Source organism: Strix aluco, chromosome Z (assembly GCF_031877795.1).
Source record: "Strix aluco isolate bStrAlu1 chromosome Z, bStrAlu1.hap1, whole genome shotgun sequence".
Taxonomy (NCBI): domain Eukaryota; kingdom Metazoa; phylum Chordata; class Aves; order Strigiformes; family Strigidae; genus Strix; species Strix aluco.
In genome coordinates, this window is record NC_133971.1 from 13,412,533 (window position 1) to 13,430,971 (window position 18,439).

Genomic DNA, 18,439 nt, shown 5'->3' on the forward strand with positions numbered 1-18,439 from the left:
CTTCCTGGCCTTTGGATCAAACTTTTCACCCTATTCTCTTCATCCCTTCCTCCCACAAAACAATGTTTGAGGAATAAAACTTCAGAGTTTGTACAGTGGTTGAAATACCTAAAAATACAGATAGTACTAATTATTATTTACATTTTATGCTTGTTTTCAAAATAATGCCCTCTAAATTTATTCTTCTCAGGTTATTTAAAAAAAAGAAAGTAATTATATTAAATAATAGACCAAGAGGAGAACATATTGTGATCTTGTGCATTGTGGCAGCAACGTAAATCCCATTCCTAATAGAGCTAGCTGTTTATAATTATCTGGTTTATGTGTACTGCTGCAGGATGGCTGCACTCAACGAGTATATGCAATGACTTTCTTGGATGTTTCTGAAGGATATTTGCAAAGAAGGAAGATGTGCAAAGAGTAGGCCCCTTGCACTATATGTGGTACATTCCACTTGTGCCAGATTGTTAACTGGGATCTTTAAATGTTCTGAGCTTACACTGCAAAGTGGTTTTTTCCTCTCAGAGTCTGGAAAGAGCAGTGAAAGAAAAGGCGGTCGATCTCGTTCCCATTCACGTTCAGAATCCAGGTCTAGCTCAAAATCCCGATCTAGAAGGAAAAGATCACACTCAAAACACAGGTAGGTATGGTTTTTCTTTTGGTCTAAGAGATCATACTGGGTTTTTCGAGTGGTGGTGGTTACTGAGATTTCTTACAGAATTGTAAGATGAGTATCCCTGTGGAGAATATTACTAACTTAAACTGAGGAGATCAGAGTTACCAGGAACTTTGTCTCTGAATAGATAACTCTCTCCCTCTAAATACTAAATGTCTTCAGGATGACTTTTAGTTAAAACACACTAGAAGGCACTTTTTGTGCCATGTAGCATAACCATTTCTGTGGTTTCACGGTACATTTTGTGCCTTGTAGCATAATATTTTGTGACCTGTATTTTGAAAAGAGAGTTACCTGTATTTTGTGGATTGAACATGTAGTTTACTGTTAGCACGCTGAGCAGTTAGGCTGGCTAGTTTTGCTGGTAGAAGGTTTCTGATGTCCTGAACTTCTAAACATCTAGTTAACAAATGCAATATTTTTATTTACTGTACTGTAAATGTAAAGCTATGGTTTTTAAAAGCCGAAGAAAAAGGCTTTAGGGGCAGTTTTTAATTCTTCAGCTTTTGTTTGCTTTGCTCAAACTTTTTTCAGTTCTGAAACAGGCTTTGGAATATGAGAGGAAATAAAATTTCTAGATCAACCTTAAAGTATACCCATTAAGATTTTTTCCAAGAATGAGACACTCTTGCTATGTGAGGCTTATAAATGCATCCTGAAATGGTTCAGATTCTTTCCATGTCAGGAATGTCTTCTGAGCATTTATGTAATCAATCTAAAGATACTTGGCTACGTTAAGTATCCAAAAAAAAAAAAAATCAGAATGTATTTGATAGCGTACACTTTAAAAAGGTGAGTATTGTCAGTGTTGCAGCAACAGCTCTGTTGCTTCTTTTCATGCATCATCTTTAACAAGGCAACTAGGATTTTTAGATACAGAAAAAATGGCCAGTTATCATCAGTTGACCTACCAAACAAATGTAAGTGCAAGCTTCAGTTTTGCGATAGCGACACAACAATACATACTATCTAATGACATCAAAATGTTAGGTACCTTTTTAATGCAAGAAGAATCATTTAGTCACTTCTTTAGTTCTTGCTTCTTTGCTGTTTCTCTAACTCGGGACATAACTGAAAACCAGTCTTTGTTTTGTATAGCACTGCAGTAATGTCATTATTATTTTGTATTGACACAAACCAAATTGATTTTTATAAGATAAAGTTGCATTTTTTTACTTGTGGAAAATCTGTGCTTTAAACCACTGTTGATGGTTTTGTTGGTTTGGGTTTGTTTTTTAAATGATTTACCACTGTTACTGTCAGTATAGAGAGTATGCTGAAAAAAGGGCAGTCTGATCTGCTGAGGCAACTTCATCCCTAAGAATAAACTGCCCTTCCCACTTACCTGTGTTACTCTTTTATAAAACATTTAAACCATTTTCATCTCTATGGTATAAAATTATTCAAGGTCTTACTTTGACTCACTTGTAATTAATTTGCCCTGTAGTTAGTTTGTATTTCTGCACTGCAAAGCCATAGATAAAAAATGGTTGCCTCTCCTCTCGGTATATATTACTGTATGTGTCTTGAGCTGGAGAAGACAGGTGGAGCTGGTATTTTTTTTTGTACCTTCCTGTTCTTCAGGATTTATTGAGTAATATACATAGGCTTTCTGTCTGGTAAGTTAAACTTCATGGTACTTTAACCTCTCAGGCAAAGTATTCAGCAATGTGGTTTTTTGAAACTTAATTTTCAAATTCAGCTTTTTATTTTTGCTTTCCTAGGGAGTGTAATCTTCCAAAAATAGGGAATATTTCGGAAAAAAAAGAATATAGTAATTAAAAGCCTTATTTTCTTCATCAAATCTGTGACTATACTATATAAGTTTATCAGAAGACTTTTAACTGGATTTTTATCGGAGTATCTGCACATTATTTGCATTCCTTATTTACCATGTATTAAACACTCATTCCTTTCCTTGAGAATTCTTACAATTGACATCCATGCTAACAAATCCTTTCAGCTGAAAAGGTAACTTGGCTAAATGCTGAACCACAGATAGTGTTGGTTTTTTGCTGTTTTGGTCTGGTTTTTTAATGTTCATTTAAATTGTAAGGCTGGAGAACAAAGCAGAAAGGGACCAGTTAAAACCATCTTTCTTCAGTGACCAAGACTGCAGTGTGACTGGGCCTGAAAAAGAAGCAAAATCTAACTAATCAGTTTTACAAGCTGTTAGAAATTGTCTATAGTAGATTTTATGCACTGTAATTTACTAAGGACAGCTATCCTAATATGGTGTGAATTTATATTTTCCAGAATGTTCATGGAGGTTATTATGAAACATGAGTATTACTTAAATGGTGAACTGTTTCAAAGGACGGCATGTGCACCTGGTGAAGCATAAAATATACATATTTGCAAAAATGTTGGTAGGCAGTATATTACTGAGGTGTAACTTTATATAATTTAATGTAGTGAGGCAAGATTTATGGCTTTTTTCCTTTGTTGGTTGACCTAATTTTTATGAGGTTTCAATATTAAAGTTTTTTTTTCTGGTATTGCTCATATAGAAGTAGATCTGGCAACAGATCTCTCTCAAGACACAAGGACAGACGCAGATCCAGAAGTCCCCTGAAAAAAAGGTCTAGATCTAGGGAAAGACGGAAATCAAGAAGCCGCTCTCATTCTCGGTGAGTTCTGTTCCTAAGAAATTATACTGTTCTTCTTAGCACACAGTACACAGTTTTAGGTGATGGTAGAGGGTGAAATCTCTAAATGCTGTAGCCTGTCCCTAGGCTTTGTCTGTGGGACAAAAGAATAGAAAGTAGATTTTCATGGTGAGTCTACTGGTTTTGGCTGGGATAGAGGTAATTTTCTTCATAGTATCTCATATGATGCCTACGGGGGTGAAACCACCACACTGAGGTGCCTAAACTTTGAGTCTGGTCTACATTTATACCAATGTGCAAGCTTACTGAAAACAGGTAATTTTAATTGCCAGACTTTAACCAATAGATTAGGAGTGCTGTGTAGCCTGTGCAACCCACAGAAAAGCGGATGACGCTTCTTCGATCTCTATCTGTTGAGAAGGTTGGATTCAGGCTGAACTTGATCCTGCATTCTGAGAACATATGTAAAGTTTTGTGCATGAGCTTTTATTTTCACTTTGGCTATCTCATATTGGCCATGCACTGCTATGGGCACAAATGCATGTGTCTGTTATATGGCATATTTGCATTTCAGCATCTAATACATCTATGTTTTACCTGGTCTATTAATTTTTAAGTCTGGTCATCTAATTCTTGAACTGTGAAATTCCAACAAGACAATAACATAATTTTCTGAGGGATGAAGTAGTGAATATTCACAATATAAAAGTGCCTATGAAAGTGGCTTCATGAATAGAATTCTTGCTACTTTTCTTTCTCTTTAATGTCCTTAATTCCCCTGATTCATTTAAAGGGAGCTTCATGCTTAGGTTGTGCATTTGCCTCTTGTTTTTTGAGGGAATAAGTTTTGTGGGAAATATAACTGCACATCTGTGGACCTCAGTGGAAACAAGAATAGGCTACATAGCTGGGCTTTATTGATGTATCATTTTGATTCTCTGTTGCTGTTGTCTGGAGCTTCTTGAGATAACCTGCTTACAGGAAGGGGCAAGTCCAATGAAATCTGTGACAAATCAGCTGGAAAGCACTTCTTGGGGCATTGTGAGACTGCTATTTCAGGGATTGTGTGCTGTTTCGTCTTTATGGTCTTACATTCCTTCTCTGAGATTTCTAAAAAAGTATTTGCCAAAACCTGATGGGAACCAAGGTTGTCAGGTCACAGAGCATACAACAGCCTACTATTTATTAGCAGTTGAGAAGAATGTACAGCCAAACATTTCTTCCATTGAAGAATGGTGGGGGCTGTGCTTAGGGACCTTTTATGCGTGAAGGAGTCTCCTTGAGAGTCTTTAAAAATCCTAGAATAGGAACCAATACCAATAGACACAGCAACTTCTGTCAGTCTGGTTCTCCTGGACATGTAAAGCCCTGCTAATCAACTTCTCCTGTTCTGCTTCTCCCTGAACAATTGTTCATTTTCATATGTCCTAGAGGCAGGTCTAGCACTCATGTGTCTCTCTACTAGAAAGGAAAGATGGAGTGTTGCACTTCCAAATAATCCTATACCAATGTGTAATCATCCAGCCAAAGCTGTGATCTAATCAATTTTTGTTTGGCTTGACAACTAGAACATCAGTTGGAATTTTTCTCACTGTTCTTTTTATGAACATGTACCATTCTTCCTGTCTCAAAGAAGCTGACTTGTTTCCTTATCCTTGCTTCTGTTTTTACTGTATTAACAATTTTTCAATGATTTTTTAATTCCTAATGACATTACAGGTGATTGAATTGTCTTGATTGAGGTTTGACCTTACATTTGCCTCTTGAGGGAATTTTGTTCACTGAAATTTTATCCCTGGTTTTTTATTTCTATGTATTAGTTCTTGTTGGACTTCAGAGCAGTTCCAGGGTATTTGTGTGAGAGAACACTGTGAAATAAAGACTTCTGTCAGTCAGCTGTCATTATTCATGTGGGGGTGGTTAATCTGCCGTCCATTTTATGTGGACACACTTTTAGTAAAGAGTGGATTTACAGATTGTAGAGTTTGTCTCCTGACAAAACGTAGAAGAATTATGTATGTATAATAATGTAACTGTAAGTTGAAGAGACATAGTCTCTCAAAGTGTAATATGTCTCTGAAAATCACAGTTTGATTTTATTTTGGCCTCCCCTTCTCCAATTTGGTTTCCAGATTTTTCCTACCTATATAACCTTTCCCTCCTGGTGAACAGGGATGGAAAATTAAAATACTGAATAGTTACTATTTTTCAACAGAGACACATGATTTATCTTGAGCAATTAATGTATGCTAAAGAGTTAGTTGTAATTTAATTGGAAAGTTCAAAGATGGATTAATGGATTTGTGTTTGGCTTTTCACAGGGACAAGAAAAGAGACAAAGAAAAGGTCAAGGAAAAAGAAAAGGCCAAAGAAAAGGAGAGAGACCGAGACAAGGAGAAGGAGAGAGACCGAGACAAAGACAGGGAAAGAGAGCGAGATAAAGATAGAAACAGGGAAAAGGACAGAGAGAGAGATAAAGAGCGTAACAAGGATCGAGAGAGAGTCAGAGACAAAGACAGAGATAGGGACAGGGACAAGGATAAGGACAAAGATAGGGACAGGGAAAAGGAGAAGGATAAGGAGAAGGAAAAAGACAGGGAAGAGTTAGACCAGAACAAGGAAAAAGAAGATACTGAGAAAGAAGGAGAGAAGGACAGAGAAAAGATTAAGGACAAAGAGGGAGATAAGGACAAAGGAGGGGACAAAGAGAAGGACAGAGACAAAGAAAAGGAAAAAGATGGGGATAAGGAGCGAGAAAGAGAAAAAGAAAGAGATGACAAAAAGAAGAAAGAGAAGAGATCCAGAACACCCCCAAGAAGCTATAGCTCATCAAGAAGATCTCGTAGCTCCAGCAGGTTTGTTTAGAATTTTTTCATGCTTTTTTTGACTTGTCAGTTCAGTGAGGCACCATCCTAGTTTTTATGTATCAATATACATACATGCCTCTTACTAATTAAATTGTATTATTTCTGTTTTGTACATTTTCCTGTAAAGTGAAATCTATTACAAAGAGCTCTGGATGGTGCCTGATAGAACATAGTTTCTTGCTGGGCTGCTGGTGCTTGCCTTTCACATAGCCATATAATATAGTACTTTAGGACAGTAAGGAGGTGATTCTTGTGAGATTTCTCTGTGCTGGAGCTATCCAAAAGTTCTGATAAAGCAACGTCACACATCATCTTTGTCCTGATGAAAGTTTGAGTCATTGAGTTACTTGGTTGCTTATATACTGTATGGTGTTGGTCTGTAGATCTTACGAACAGTTGGGTGATAGTACTCGTCACTCTTCAGCTGCATGGCTCGAGAGCAGGAAGCAAGTATGTCGCTTGGCTGGCTGGCCATTCAGAAGGTGAATGTATCTCAGTTGGAAATAAGGATACTTTGTTTAGCTGGTTAGAGTAAGGTACAAGTTAAAAGTAAGGTTCCTTAACAGTGCTGATAGCAAACAGGGAAACATTCAAGTTAATGAAGCTGGTGTTCTTGCCTCTGAGGGAGGCTGTACTGGGTGGAAGCCTGGGTAAATTCAGTACAGCAAAAGGAGGCTGTGAGATTGATTATAAGCTCTGTAAGTGCACTAACTCAGGCATATTCTAAAAATATTGTGGCTAACTTAAGTTCAGAAGCTCTCGTGGAAAAAGTCCTTTCTGAATACCTCAGGAATTAGGGTGTTCAGTAATATCACATGTCAAATTTAGATACCAGATTTTTTCTGCTACCTTGAGAGAATGAAATGCTGCATGAATTGGGAAAAGTTCTAGGTATTACAATAATTTCACTGGACAAAAGCAAAATTCCCACAGTCCTCAGAATTCAGAATTTCATGGTTCATACAAGGCGGAAAAGGCTGTAATGGTTTCTAAACATTCTGTTTGCATTACATGAAATGTCCATGTTGTTCTGGAGGTTTATGGGCAAAATACTGTGTCTTTTTTTAGGCATATGCAGCTTCCTATCTTAATGCATTTTTAACATTATTTCATGGGTTGAAGACCTACACAGAGTAGAGTTGGTTCTGCCAGATTTGAAAACATAACATTTTCTGTCTGTAGGCCTCAGGAGTGTTGAATTAGGTAAGTGTAGAAAAAAGATTTAATATTTTGACAATGTATAGCTTATATAAGAACCTTGGTGGAAGACCCAGTCCTAATGTCAAGTAACAAGTGTAGTTAGCTGGATGTTACCAAAAATTCATGCTATGTACTGAGAGAGTTGGGGTCCTTCAGCCTGGAGAAGAGAAGGCTCTGGGGAAACCTTATAGCAGTCTTCCAGTATTTAAAGGGGGCTTACAAGAAAACTGGAGAGGAACTTGTTATAAGGACATGTAGGGATAGGATGAGGGGTAATTGTTTTAAATTGAAAGAGGGTAGATTTAGATTAGATCTAAGGAATAAGTACTTTACTGTGAGGATGGTGAGACACTGGAACAGGTTGCCCAGAGAAGCTGTAGATGCCCCCTCCCTGGAAGTGTCCAAGGCCAGGTTGGATGGGGCTTTGAGCAACCTGGTCTAGTGGAAGGTGTCCCTTCCCGTGGCAGGGGGTTGGAACTAGATGATCTTCAAGGTCCCTTCCAACCCAAACCATTCTATGATTCTATTTGGGCAAAGAATTCTAGGGAAAATCAGTGCATCTCTTCTAATGGACTCACGGTACAAAACCCTACTTTGATAGGGAGTTAATTTTTTTTATACAGATGTTACTAAACAAAGACAATGTTCTTTTGAAGATGGAGGATGAGAGAAATACACCTTTTTACATGGATTTACAATTCTTTCTTCAGATGTAGCATTATATTTAGAGTATCAATATTGGGGCCAATACAGTTGAACATATTCATCAGTGGCCTAGACAGTGGGACAGAGTGCACCGTCAGCAAGTTTGCAGACAAAACAGAACTGGGGAGAGAGGCTGGTACATCAGAGGAGTGTGCTGCCGTTCAAAAAAACCTTGACAGACAGGAAAAATAGCCTGACAGGCTTCTCATGGAGTTGAACAAAGAGAAAGGCCAAGTCCTGCAGCTGGGCAGGAATAACTCCATTGCATCAGTACAGCATGGGGACTGACTAGCTGGAAGGCTGGCTGGCTGGCAGAAGACCTGAGGGTCCTTGCAGCCAAGAAGGTCAGCAGTATGCTGAGCTGCGTTAGGCAGTGTTGTGAGCAGGTCAAGGAAGGTGATTCTTTCCCTCTCCTCAGCACTGGTGAGGCCACATCTGGAATGCTGTGTCCAGTTCTGGGCTCCCCATTGCAAGAGACACACAGACATACTGGAGAGGGTCCAGCGAAGGGCCATGAAACTGATTAAGGGCTTGGAGCATCTGTCATACGAGGAGAGAGACTGAGGGATCTGGGATTGTTTAGCCTGGGGAAGAGAAGGCTGAGAGGGCATCTTATCAGTGCATATGAATACCTGATGGGAGAGTGTGAAGAAGACAGAGGCAGACTTCTCAATGAGGGCCAGTGACAGGGTAAGAGGTAGTAGGCACATATTGACATATGGGAAATAAAGGCTTTTTTCTAATGTTTAAATTACTTCTTTTTTCTGGGCAAACTGGAACCAGTTACCCTGGGAGATTGAGGAGTCTTCATCCGTGAAGATATTAGAAATCTGACTGGAGGTGGCCCTGAGTAACCTTGTGTAGTTGACTGTTTTTTAAGGTGGGGGAGGGAGAAGTTGGATTAGGTGTTTTCCAGAGGGCTCTTTCAACCTCAGTAATTCTGTTATTGTCTGAAAAGTAATTGTGAATAGGTTGGGTTACAGAGTCAGTTAACAAATGCAGTTAACTTGTGTTTAAGGACATCTCTTTACTTTGGTCATTGATGTTGCCTAGTTGAAATAGTTACAAACCTTTCTGGAGAAGATTATCCGACAAACTGGCATTTCAGCTGCCTGGATTTACAGTGTAGCACCGAGTTGGGACTGCTGATGAGTGTAAAATATTGGACAAATAGTTACCTTTTTGGAGATGAAGTGAAGGTGGAATAGGACATACAGGACCCTCTAAGAACTAGGTGGCAAGTGACCTTGCTTTACTGACAGACAACATGCGAGTATTAGAAATCAGATGGCTATTTGTGATTCCTAGCTGAAGGAACAGACCAGAGGAAGAGGAGGATCTGTCTCCTTTTCCAACAAACATCTACAGGCTAGCAGAGGAGATGGGTACGGGATGTTAGTTCTGTGTATGATTAAGAGACACATGATCACTATCAAAGTATTCAGACTTGTTTTTTCTTAAATTTTGCTCTATTAGTATTGCTTAAGAACATTAACAGGTGCACAAAAATCTTTGCATACATAAATGTAATAGAGATAGGAACAAATACTGTGAGATAGTTGTAGTTCTTCAACTTGAAACATGAAAAGCAGAAACTGAAGATTAGATTTCATGAATAAACAGTTTCTAGTTTAAACACAGTCGGTAAGGCACTTGGTTAATCACAGCTATGTATGCTGGAAAGTAAAATAAAGTGGGGATGTACTCAGTGTAGCCCAAGTGGGAGCACTGTCAGAATAATATATCAGTTTGCAGTATCCTCATTTGAAAAAAGGTGATAATAAATGTGAACGTGTTCAGAATAGGTGCATGTTAACTAGTGGATAGCTGTTCAATGATGGTGATATTTTCTCCGTGATTTTGGGGCCACTTTATATTTTTGTTTGCCAAAGATCAAATCAAACTTAAGAGCTTGCTTGAACAAAATAGTTATGAAATTTTGTCCTATGCAGCTACAGAAAGTCACAGTAGATGATATTCTCAGAGTATCAATACAGATAGTGATACTAGGCATATCTTAATATACCCTTTTGTAATGAACTGAAATTACAGTGATCTTCAGGTTCTAGTGTTAAAGTTCATATCGCTCAAGTCATGATTTTTGTCTTAACGTGGCTCTTCATTCAATTGGATTCTTTTTCTGACTGAAGAGACTCTTGCTTAATACAGGATTAGTGAATTCTGTGTGCTTCCACTGTTATCAGATATAAGTACAAACGCATGAGGATAAACAAAAAACTAAAACCTGAAAGGGCACAACCTTTTTTTTTTTCCTACTTCTACCCTCACTTTTTCAACAAAATTGAAACATGCAAAATTTTTTTTTGCTTTGTACAGTTCATATATTGTTGCTGATATGTAATGTTAAATTCAGGTATATGTACGTAGTAGATGTGTTAGATCATTTTAAAAGCTTTCTGTTTTTATCTGGTTCCTGAGTGTATTATTTTGATTCTTTAATGATCTTGAATTTCTTGGTCCTGTAGAGAGAGGCGTAAAAGGAAGAGTAGAAGTCCCTCCAAGTCTCCTAAAACATCCAAAACAACGAAAAGAAAGTCTTCACGAACTCCTTCTCCAAGAAGGTCAGTTTAATGTAAACGTAAAAGTAAAGGAGGAAGAATTTGTAGTATTTTTTGTTTTACTGCCTGTGCACTAATCGTCTCATATGATTTTAGTTGCTCAGTATGATTCCATTTTAATTTAAACTAAAACCAAACCAAACCAAAAAACCTTCATGGATTTGAGCGTTGGTATGCATTCAACTAGAGATTCCAAATCTGTCAGCAATGCAAATTTGCTTCAAATCAATAAAAGCCCTTCATCAGATACATCTTAATTTGGTTTTGTCTTTGCAAATACCATTTGTACTGAACACATGCATTCTTTAGCTCTCTTCAGTCAAAAAATCCCCTTGTCTTTATGAAGGGTATTTTATTACATTTTGATTCTTTTATGGGAAACTCACACATGAGAGTTCAGTTTGCAGTTAAATACTTTGAAGGTTGTTGCTGTTGGATTAAATTCTGATTTGACTAAAAATTTTCTTAAACAGAAACAAGAAAGAAAAAAAAAGAGAAAGAGATACAAATAATGAAAGAAGAGAAAGAGAACGCTCCACCTCCAAGAAAAAAAGTAGTAAAGAAAAAGAAGGAAAGGAGAAATCTGACAAAAGCACCACTACTTTGAAGGTAAGCTGTGATCCAGTGATAATCAGAGTTAAGTGGTGCTAGTGGAGCCATTATTGAAATTCCCTCCCTTCTTTTTCTTTCATTTTCTCCTCCCTTCTTTTTCTTCTGTTTTTCTTACCAGATTACTACCATTTGGGTTTAGACCTACAGTTGGTGTTAGTGGGCCAGTTTGATAAGTCTCTGTGTTTGAACTTTACAGGATCTTATGTGAACAGGTTACGGAAACACTTCGTTTTGGTTTCTCTTTGTGCCATATGTTAGGACTTGTCTGGTTGCCTATCTGTATGAGCGGACAGGAAGCAGACTGTGTAACTAAGGAGCAGTGTTCAGGGACAGCTGTCAAGCTGAAAAGATGACTTACTTAATAAACTTAATAAACTTAAATAATCTGCAGTTCAGCCTCTCCCTGGTTGCTTTGGTCCTGGTCTGTGTACTGGACTCTGCAGGAGTGAAGTTGAAGAGTTGGGGAAGAGTGGTATGGGATTTTCCCCTGCTAAATAGAAGGTGGTGTGATTAAGAAGAGAAACATCTTCAAATTGTTCAATCTTGGAATTTAAAAAGCAGCGTGCCTTTAAAGAGTAGTTTGTTATACTCAGAATTATTAAACTGTTATAAAACAGCTGGTTAGATGACTGTCCACATGCTTAAGTAATTACCTTACCCAAGAACTCTCTTAAACTGCATCCCATACCTGACAGAAATATGAAAGAAAGAAATTAATTGTATTTAGAAAATAGGATGAAATCTTAATTTCTGGAGCTGTTTTTCATTGGTTCCATTGATGCTGCTTGTTCCCTTTTTTTTATATATTGATGATAAAGACAGATCACTTTATGGCATTGATTTCTTGGATGACAGGTTGTTATGAGTGCCTAACTTTGGCCAATTCAAAAAAAAGCTTTTTTTTAAAAAAAAAAAAAAAAAAAAAAAGAAAAGCTGATACCTCTATTCTAAAAAATGCTGAGACAGGATAGGATAGGCATGTAAAAATGGAGACAATATAAATACCAAGAGTTGTTTGGAAGTCATATCCTATAATGTTAAGAATATGATTTTTTTGTAAAATAATTTTACCTTTCATAGGACAAAGATCACACTAAAGAGGATCAGAATTCAGAAACTGACAAGGAAGTAGACAACAGAGATACACAAAGGACAGATGAAGTCAAACTACAACAGAATGGGAACTGTCAACCAAATGAAGAAAACCTCTCAATTAAAATGGAAGAGGATTAAAGCAAAGAATGGACCTCTGATTCAACTAAGGAATGAAATCCAAAGCTTTTTATTTCCCAGACTGAGGAAGAAAATGTCAAAGCAATCAACCTGAACATGTTGATAGTACCAGTAGCTCTTCCAATTCTTGTGATAGCTTTGTCTTCTTCCTGTAAAGCAAGAGAGCACGGACTAGTAGTTATATCATGAAAAGGCAGATGCCATCAGAACTATTCATCTCTGAAAATTCATGCATTTCCTTGATGGCTGTACTTATTTGTAAAATGATTTATGTTAAGTTTTGCCATAAGCTGTTACAAATAAGTAGAAAGTGAAAGATGTAAACCTGTACTACCCAAAAAAAGCTGAAGATATGCATTGAAGGTTGTTTAAAATACTGCTTATTGATTAATTTTGTATTGTTTTACCTTGTGGGTTAAAAAATCCACAAAAACTTCAATGTGTACTGTTTGATGTGCTTGGAAATGGTGCATAGACACTCTTTTATTGTAAATGACAACTGTAGGGAAAGAGTTTTTAAACATAAACACAGTTTTATGGTTCTTTTGTTAAATACCCACTGACTAGTATGTTTTTCATTTGCTCAAGGCTTGAGATTCTTGGGTTTTATTATTTAAAAGAATTTCTTACTAATATCCCTAAAATTAATATTTCTTTTAAAGTATTTGAACAATGCATGCTACTTTTCCTAAAAGGAACATTGCCATGTTATAGATAATAGATTAACTTCCTGGGTTATTTTGGGGTTGTTTTGGTTTGTTTTCTTTTGTCCTTCCAGAAGTGTGCACATCTGTATGATATTATCAGAATTTACAGCTTTGTTTTGAGCCGTACTGCAGTGTGTCTGTTCAGCTGCAAATAGTACAGGTGCCATTATGAAAATAAATTTTTCTTATTTGTTTAAAAAAATATGGGAGCACAAGCAGAAGCTTTAGTGCCTTCTTAAAATGTGGTATTTTCTAGAAATGTATATGTGCTATTGCTCATTTTCAGCTAAATCTTACATGATCTCTATTGCTATTTTGCCACCACCATACTGTAGACAAGAATGCAAGTGATTTGTCAGAACGGTTGTTTGATTCACTTGTTAAAATACTAAAGCTCCGTTTTTGCTTTTGTTTTTTATTTTTAGAAGAGATTTATAGATCAAAGATGCAATTTGGGGACCACCACTGTACAAAACTAGCTAAATACAAAGCATTTTCTGATCACCTGCATCAAAGATACCCCTTTAGACATTTAATCTACATTTAGATGGCCTTAATTGTTACCTCTTCATCATCTTCTGTGATACCTGTTGGGTGATATAAAAGGAATTGTATGCAAAGAAGGGGGCATAAATAATTTGTGGAAAAATGTTCTAATTTACACAGGTGTTATATGGTAGAGATTCTTTTTTCATTCTTTGGGGAGAAAGCATGTAAGAAGAGAATGACAAAGCAAATATTTTTGTCAAGGTAAAACATGGCTTGTGTTCTCTGAACTAATTTAATTGGTTACATGAGATTTCTTGAGTCATACCTTTAAAACTTACTTATACCTAAAATCAAGTAGATTATTTTTAATACAACTTAATACAATCAAATGACTTAATTGCCTTACCTCATGGGAAGAGTTATTTCTTTCAGTTAAAAAAGCAAACTTAGTAGCATATTAGCTATTTGTTTTCGATTTGTTTTTCTTTTCCATTGCATAGTTATTTCTGGGGGGTAAAAAAATAAAAGCAAGCATATTACAGGGAATGAAAAATTTGCCCAATTCCTAAGGTAATGTAACCCAGTTTGATTGTGAAGCTGCTTAATCTCTCTTCATTTTTGATAGGATTTAATGTTCTTGCCACTGTGTACATTTAAGACACAGGAAATGCTTTACCATGTAAAGTATAGACAGTCATTTTTGTGATGTTTAAGCCACGTGCTGTTGGCTGGCAAACAGCTTATTCTGATAAAAGAATGACAAATCTGTATGCTTACAGGAAGACTGTGAAGTATAGTGTCTTGCAACAACAGCTGTGTTATTTATCATATGTAAGTAGCATAGAGCCGAAGAGATTGTTTGTATACTTGTTATCTTTGGTACCATTTCACTAATAAAATTAAGTATTTTAGAGGGAAGTTTCTGCTGGTACATACTTATTAAAGGAATATTTTTAGTTGATCTGGTCTTACTCATGTAGCTTCTTTGATTTGAAATGTGGATGCCAGTGAAAATATACATGTATTGTTTATAATATCTTTGAAAAGCTAAGTTTCTCCTTCGGGAGGAATTAGAATTCTTACAGTGTTACTATGTTTCAGCTGATATTAGTTTGATTTCTTGAGTTCTGTAATCCTGAAATTGCATAGCTCTATTCTGTATCAGTTACAGAATATGTAAAGGATTGTGTACAGTTAGCTAAGAAACATGCCTTTGGAAATTAATAGTTAAGGATGGCAGCCTTACTAGCTGACTTACCACATGTTTAAGTCCATATGCAGCACATTGTTACATTGTATGTGAATTAATGGTTCCCTTACAAAAAGGTGGGTTTTTTTAAGGAAAAAAAAGCAAAGCAAACCAACCAACCACCAGACACACATTTCCTCCCCACCTCAAGTCATATTTTCTTACAAATGCTGTATTTTCTGATTTTGCTTTGTAAATACTGTGCAGATCTGTGAGGTAGTTAAGTACTGTCTGTTCATATTAGGTGTTTTACAGTTCCCCTCTTCCTAAAAAGCCACCACTGGAGAACTAATCTGTAAAATGTCTGCCTCTGCAGAGGGTAGCTCACTTTTAAACTGGTAGTGTAGCACAGTAATGAAGTTCCTGCTTGCTCCAACAGGATTGTGTGCATCATCCATTAAATGTGTCCACCTTCCACTGGAAGTCCATTGCCTTCTTTGTTAATAAGTTTGCATGCTGAGCTGCCATGACAGATTGTTTGGTTTTGCACTTTATAAATGAGATTGAGTGGAGGTTTTGAGAACAGTGTAGTTCATGATAGTTGTATTGTTTTAAATGTAATTTCATTTGAGTCAGCCTTTATTTGAAAATGTTGTGACTTGTAATTGCTCAGAAAAGTGATGATATGGTGCTAAGACCGTGTAAAGCATATATGTGTAAGCTTCCATTAGTGACCACAGTTATTTCACAACAGTGTTTCTGGGTAAGATAGAATTTTTCATTGGATTTTGAAAGAAGGTGGTAGCAGAAAACAACTGCTGGTGGATGAAACAGCATTCCAAGCTCAAAATAGCCGTGACTTAGATAAATCCACTGAAGTCAATAGGTTTACCCAGGTGTGAGGGATGAAATTTTGTTTACAAACACTGACAGCAGTAATGAATACTGGTCTTCATATTTCAGAATTAGAACTAAGAGAAGAAAAAAGCCCTTCAGTTGGAAACTAGAAACATTGGAAGAATACCCGAGACATCAGTGAGATGTAGGTTCTGCCTACATATTAGTCACCTGCTAGGTTTTTTTAATGGCAATTTCACGTAATTACATCTGCACTAACTTTACATTAGCTGGCTAACAGCAGCAATCTACGCACAACTTGGATTCTGAAATGAGCTACCTGAGTGTTGTAGTCTTCAGCATGCTTTGCTAAGTGTTCTCTGGCCCAGTTACATCCAAGTCAATACCCGAAATTACTTTGAATCTCTGCGAATCTGTTTGTTACATGGTAGCTTCTCTGTGTTGCCCTTAGCTTGTACTGGTATTTTGTAATAGTAGATGTAGGGATTTCTGTGATTTTCTTTTGGTCTAAGAAAGAGAGTAAGTAAAGGCTGCTTTGTATAATACAAATTATTGTATACTTCATACCTGTCCGTATTACTGTGTTATTTTTTTCATTCACGTGTATGACCGTTGCAAGCAGTAATGCCATAGTGATGTGTTTATCTTCTACTTTTAGGTCTGAAGCATCTCTGCATCCCTGTCTTTTTGTTAGTTTGTAATGAAACAGGTTAGAGTTCATGTATTTTCATTTTGCTAACCACTCACTTAAGGGGACAAAAAAACCCAGACAAAAGTAATACTGAATTTTGTAAATGTTAGTGTGAAATTGGTGTTATAATGGTAAAACAAATAATCTTAAAGATGTGAATTCTGAACAATGACTTGCAAACCGGGGCATATTATGGGTCCCGCCTGCCACTTTGTGGTACTTTCAGTTTTATAGCAATCAATGATTGCCTTCGGTGTTACCATAATCTTAAAAGTAAGAAAATTTGCGACACAAATGCTGAGATCTGTAAGTGGCTAAAATAACGTAAATCGGTAGGTGCTTAGTTCAGAGAGATGTAGTTTTCTCACCAGAGATTGGAGTGTGGACAGTTGAAATTTGTAGATATCGTTATTACCTAACAAGAATCTAAAACTTAATTTTGTTTGCTAATATGTAAACAGAAAAAAAGTTTTCAGCCTGTACCTTAGGTTTATTTTTATATGTTGAGAAGTGAAATTAAAATAATACTGAAAACTAAAAGCACTGTATAAAGGGGATTTTCTTTTTTCATGTAAGAAATGCACTTTCAATTGTGTTTTATTTTAAACTTTTAAAAAATGTCTTTGCAGGTAGTGTATTTTTATTTCAAATTCAAGAATGCTTCATTTGTTGGTAAATCCTATTGCAGGATCTGAGCACGTTAGTATGGGGCGTTTCTTCTGTATTCAATAAAAAACAGCTTAATAAACTTGTCTGACAATAGATAGGGACAACTATCCCCTTAGTTTGAGGAGACACAGCTCTAACACATCAATTCTGAATTGTTTAAATGCTACAGTTGAGGAAGCTATCTACAAACTTCAGTTTTCACAATGTTTTCTGAACCCATGAACTCTTACTATTCAAGTGGGCAAAAAAAATTTTTTAAAAAAATTGTCATGACAGTTTTATTATTTTTGAGCTTGATACAGGAGAACATGGACAACAGAAATGAGGTTTTAGCAGTTTATATATTCTGGAAAGTTTCAGCTTAAACTTTTTTTTAATTCATCACATGTTTTATGTTAATCTCATGCCAAATTTGACACAGACTAGAGATTTTTGGTGTACAAAGTATGTTCCCTACTAATCTTGTTAATGAAATTACTCTCCCATAAAAGGCTACATGTGTCTGTTTTGAACTGAAAGACCTATCAGCAATGGTAAAAGAATCATTTCATCCTCCTTTCACTCAATCCTTGATGTTCTTAATGAGGCTGCCAGTTAAGTAGCTTTCTTAAAAGCAGCAAGTTGTTGGTCTACTCAATAAAACCTTTCTTAGTGTAAAGATTTTAAAACTACTGCTGCACTGATGAGTAAATCATGGGCCACTTTGAAATTGCTACTTCATAAATACATAATTTTCATAATAAAGGAATGTGTAATCTTCTCTGGAAACAGCAAAGTAATTTGACATCTACAGTTCCTGTCATTTATCAGGAGGTCTTCTCTGGTATTTTTCCCACTGAAACAGGAGCTGTGAGACTAATTCATTATACCCAGCACCTATCACAGTCTGGGTTCAGATACACCTGGGGAACTTAAGCACTACAGCAGCAAAAATATTATTTCCCTTCTCTGAGTTTGATATTTCTGGTAATAAAGTAGGTCTTCTATGTTTAATAAGCATATAACCTGTTCCATGTTGGTAGAGTATATTTTTGCATTAATGAAGCAACTATAAAATGGTATGAGTAAACAAATGTCAAATGCTATTATGTTGTTGTTGTTTTTGTAAATAAACAGTGTCCCAAAGTTTTTAATGGTGTCATAAACTCACTTCCACTAAATTTGGATGAGATGACAGCAAATGGCTGTGAAGCATTTCTATCTCTTTTTTTTTTCCTTTTTTTTTTTTTTTTTTGGCTACATCTGCCCCAGAGCATCAGGTGCTTTGTAACTAAGTCTCTTGGACTGGTACTGATGAGAATATTACAGGAAAGGTGGTGAGGGGTTAAGTAATTGAATGTATCATCACTGTTCTG

At 36.4% G+C, this 18,439-nt stretch overlaps 1 protein-coding gene across 6 annotated transcripts in view; it reads left to right on the top strand.

The window, feature by feature from the left end:
- SREK1 (splicing regulatory glutamic acid and lysine rich protein 1) overlaps positions 1-18,212 on the top strand; it is a 35,900-nt gene extending 17,688 nt beyond the window's left edge. For all 6 annotated transcript variants that reach the window (XM_074813510.1, XM_074813506.1, XM_074813509.1 and 3 more), the window contains 6 exons: positions 526-640; positions 3,187-3,306; positions 5,607-6,140; positions 10,544-10,639; positions 11,110-11,245; positions 12,329-18,212. In XM_074813510.1, the coding sequence (XP_074669611.1) occupies positions 526-640; positions 3,187-3,306; positions 5,607-6,140; positions 10,544-10,639; positions 11,110-11,245; positions 12,329-12,481 (1,154 nt within the window). In that variant the 3' untranslated portion in view covers positions 12,482-18,212. The remainder of the gene's footprint in view (positions 1-525; positions 641-3,186; positions 3,307-5,606; positions 6,141-10,543; positions 10,640-11,109; positions 11,246-12,328) is intronic.
- Positions 18,213-18,439: the final 227 nt, after the last annotated feature.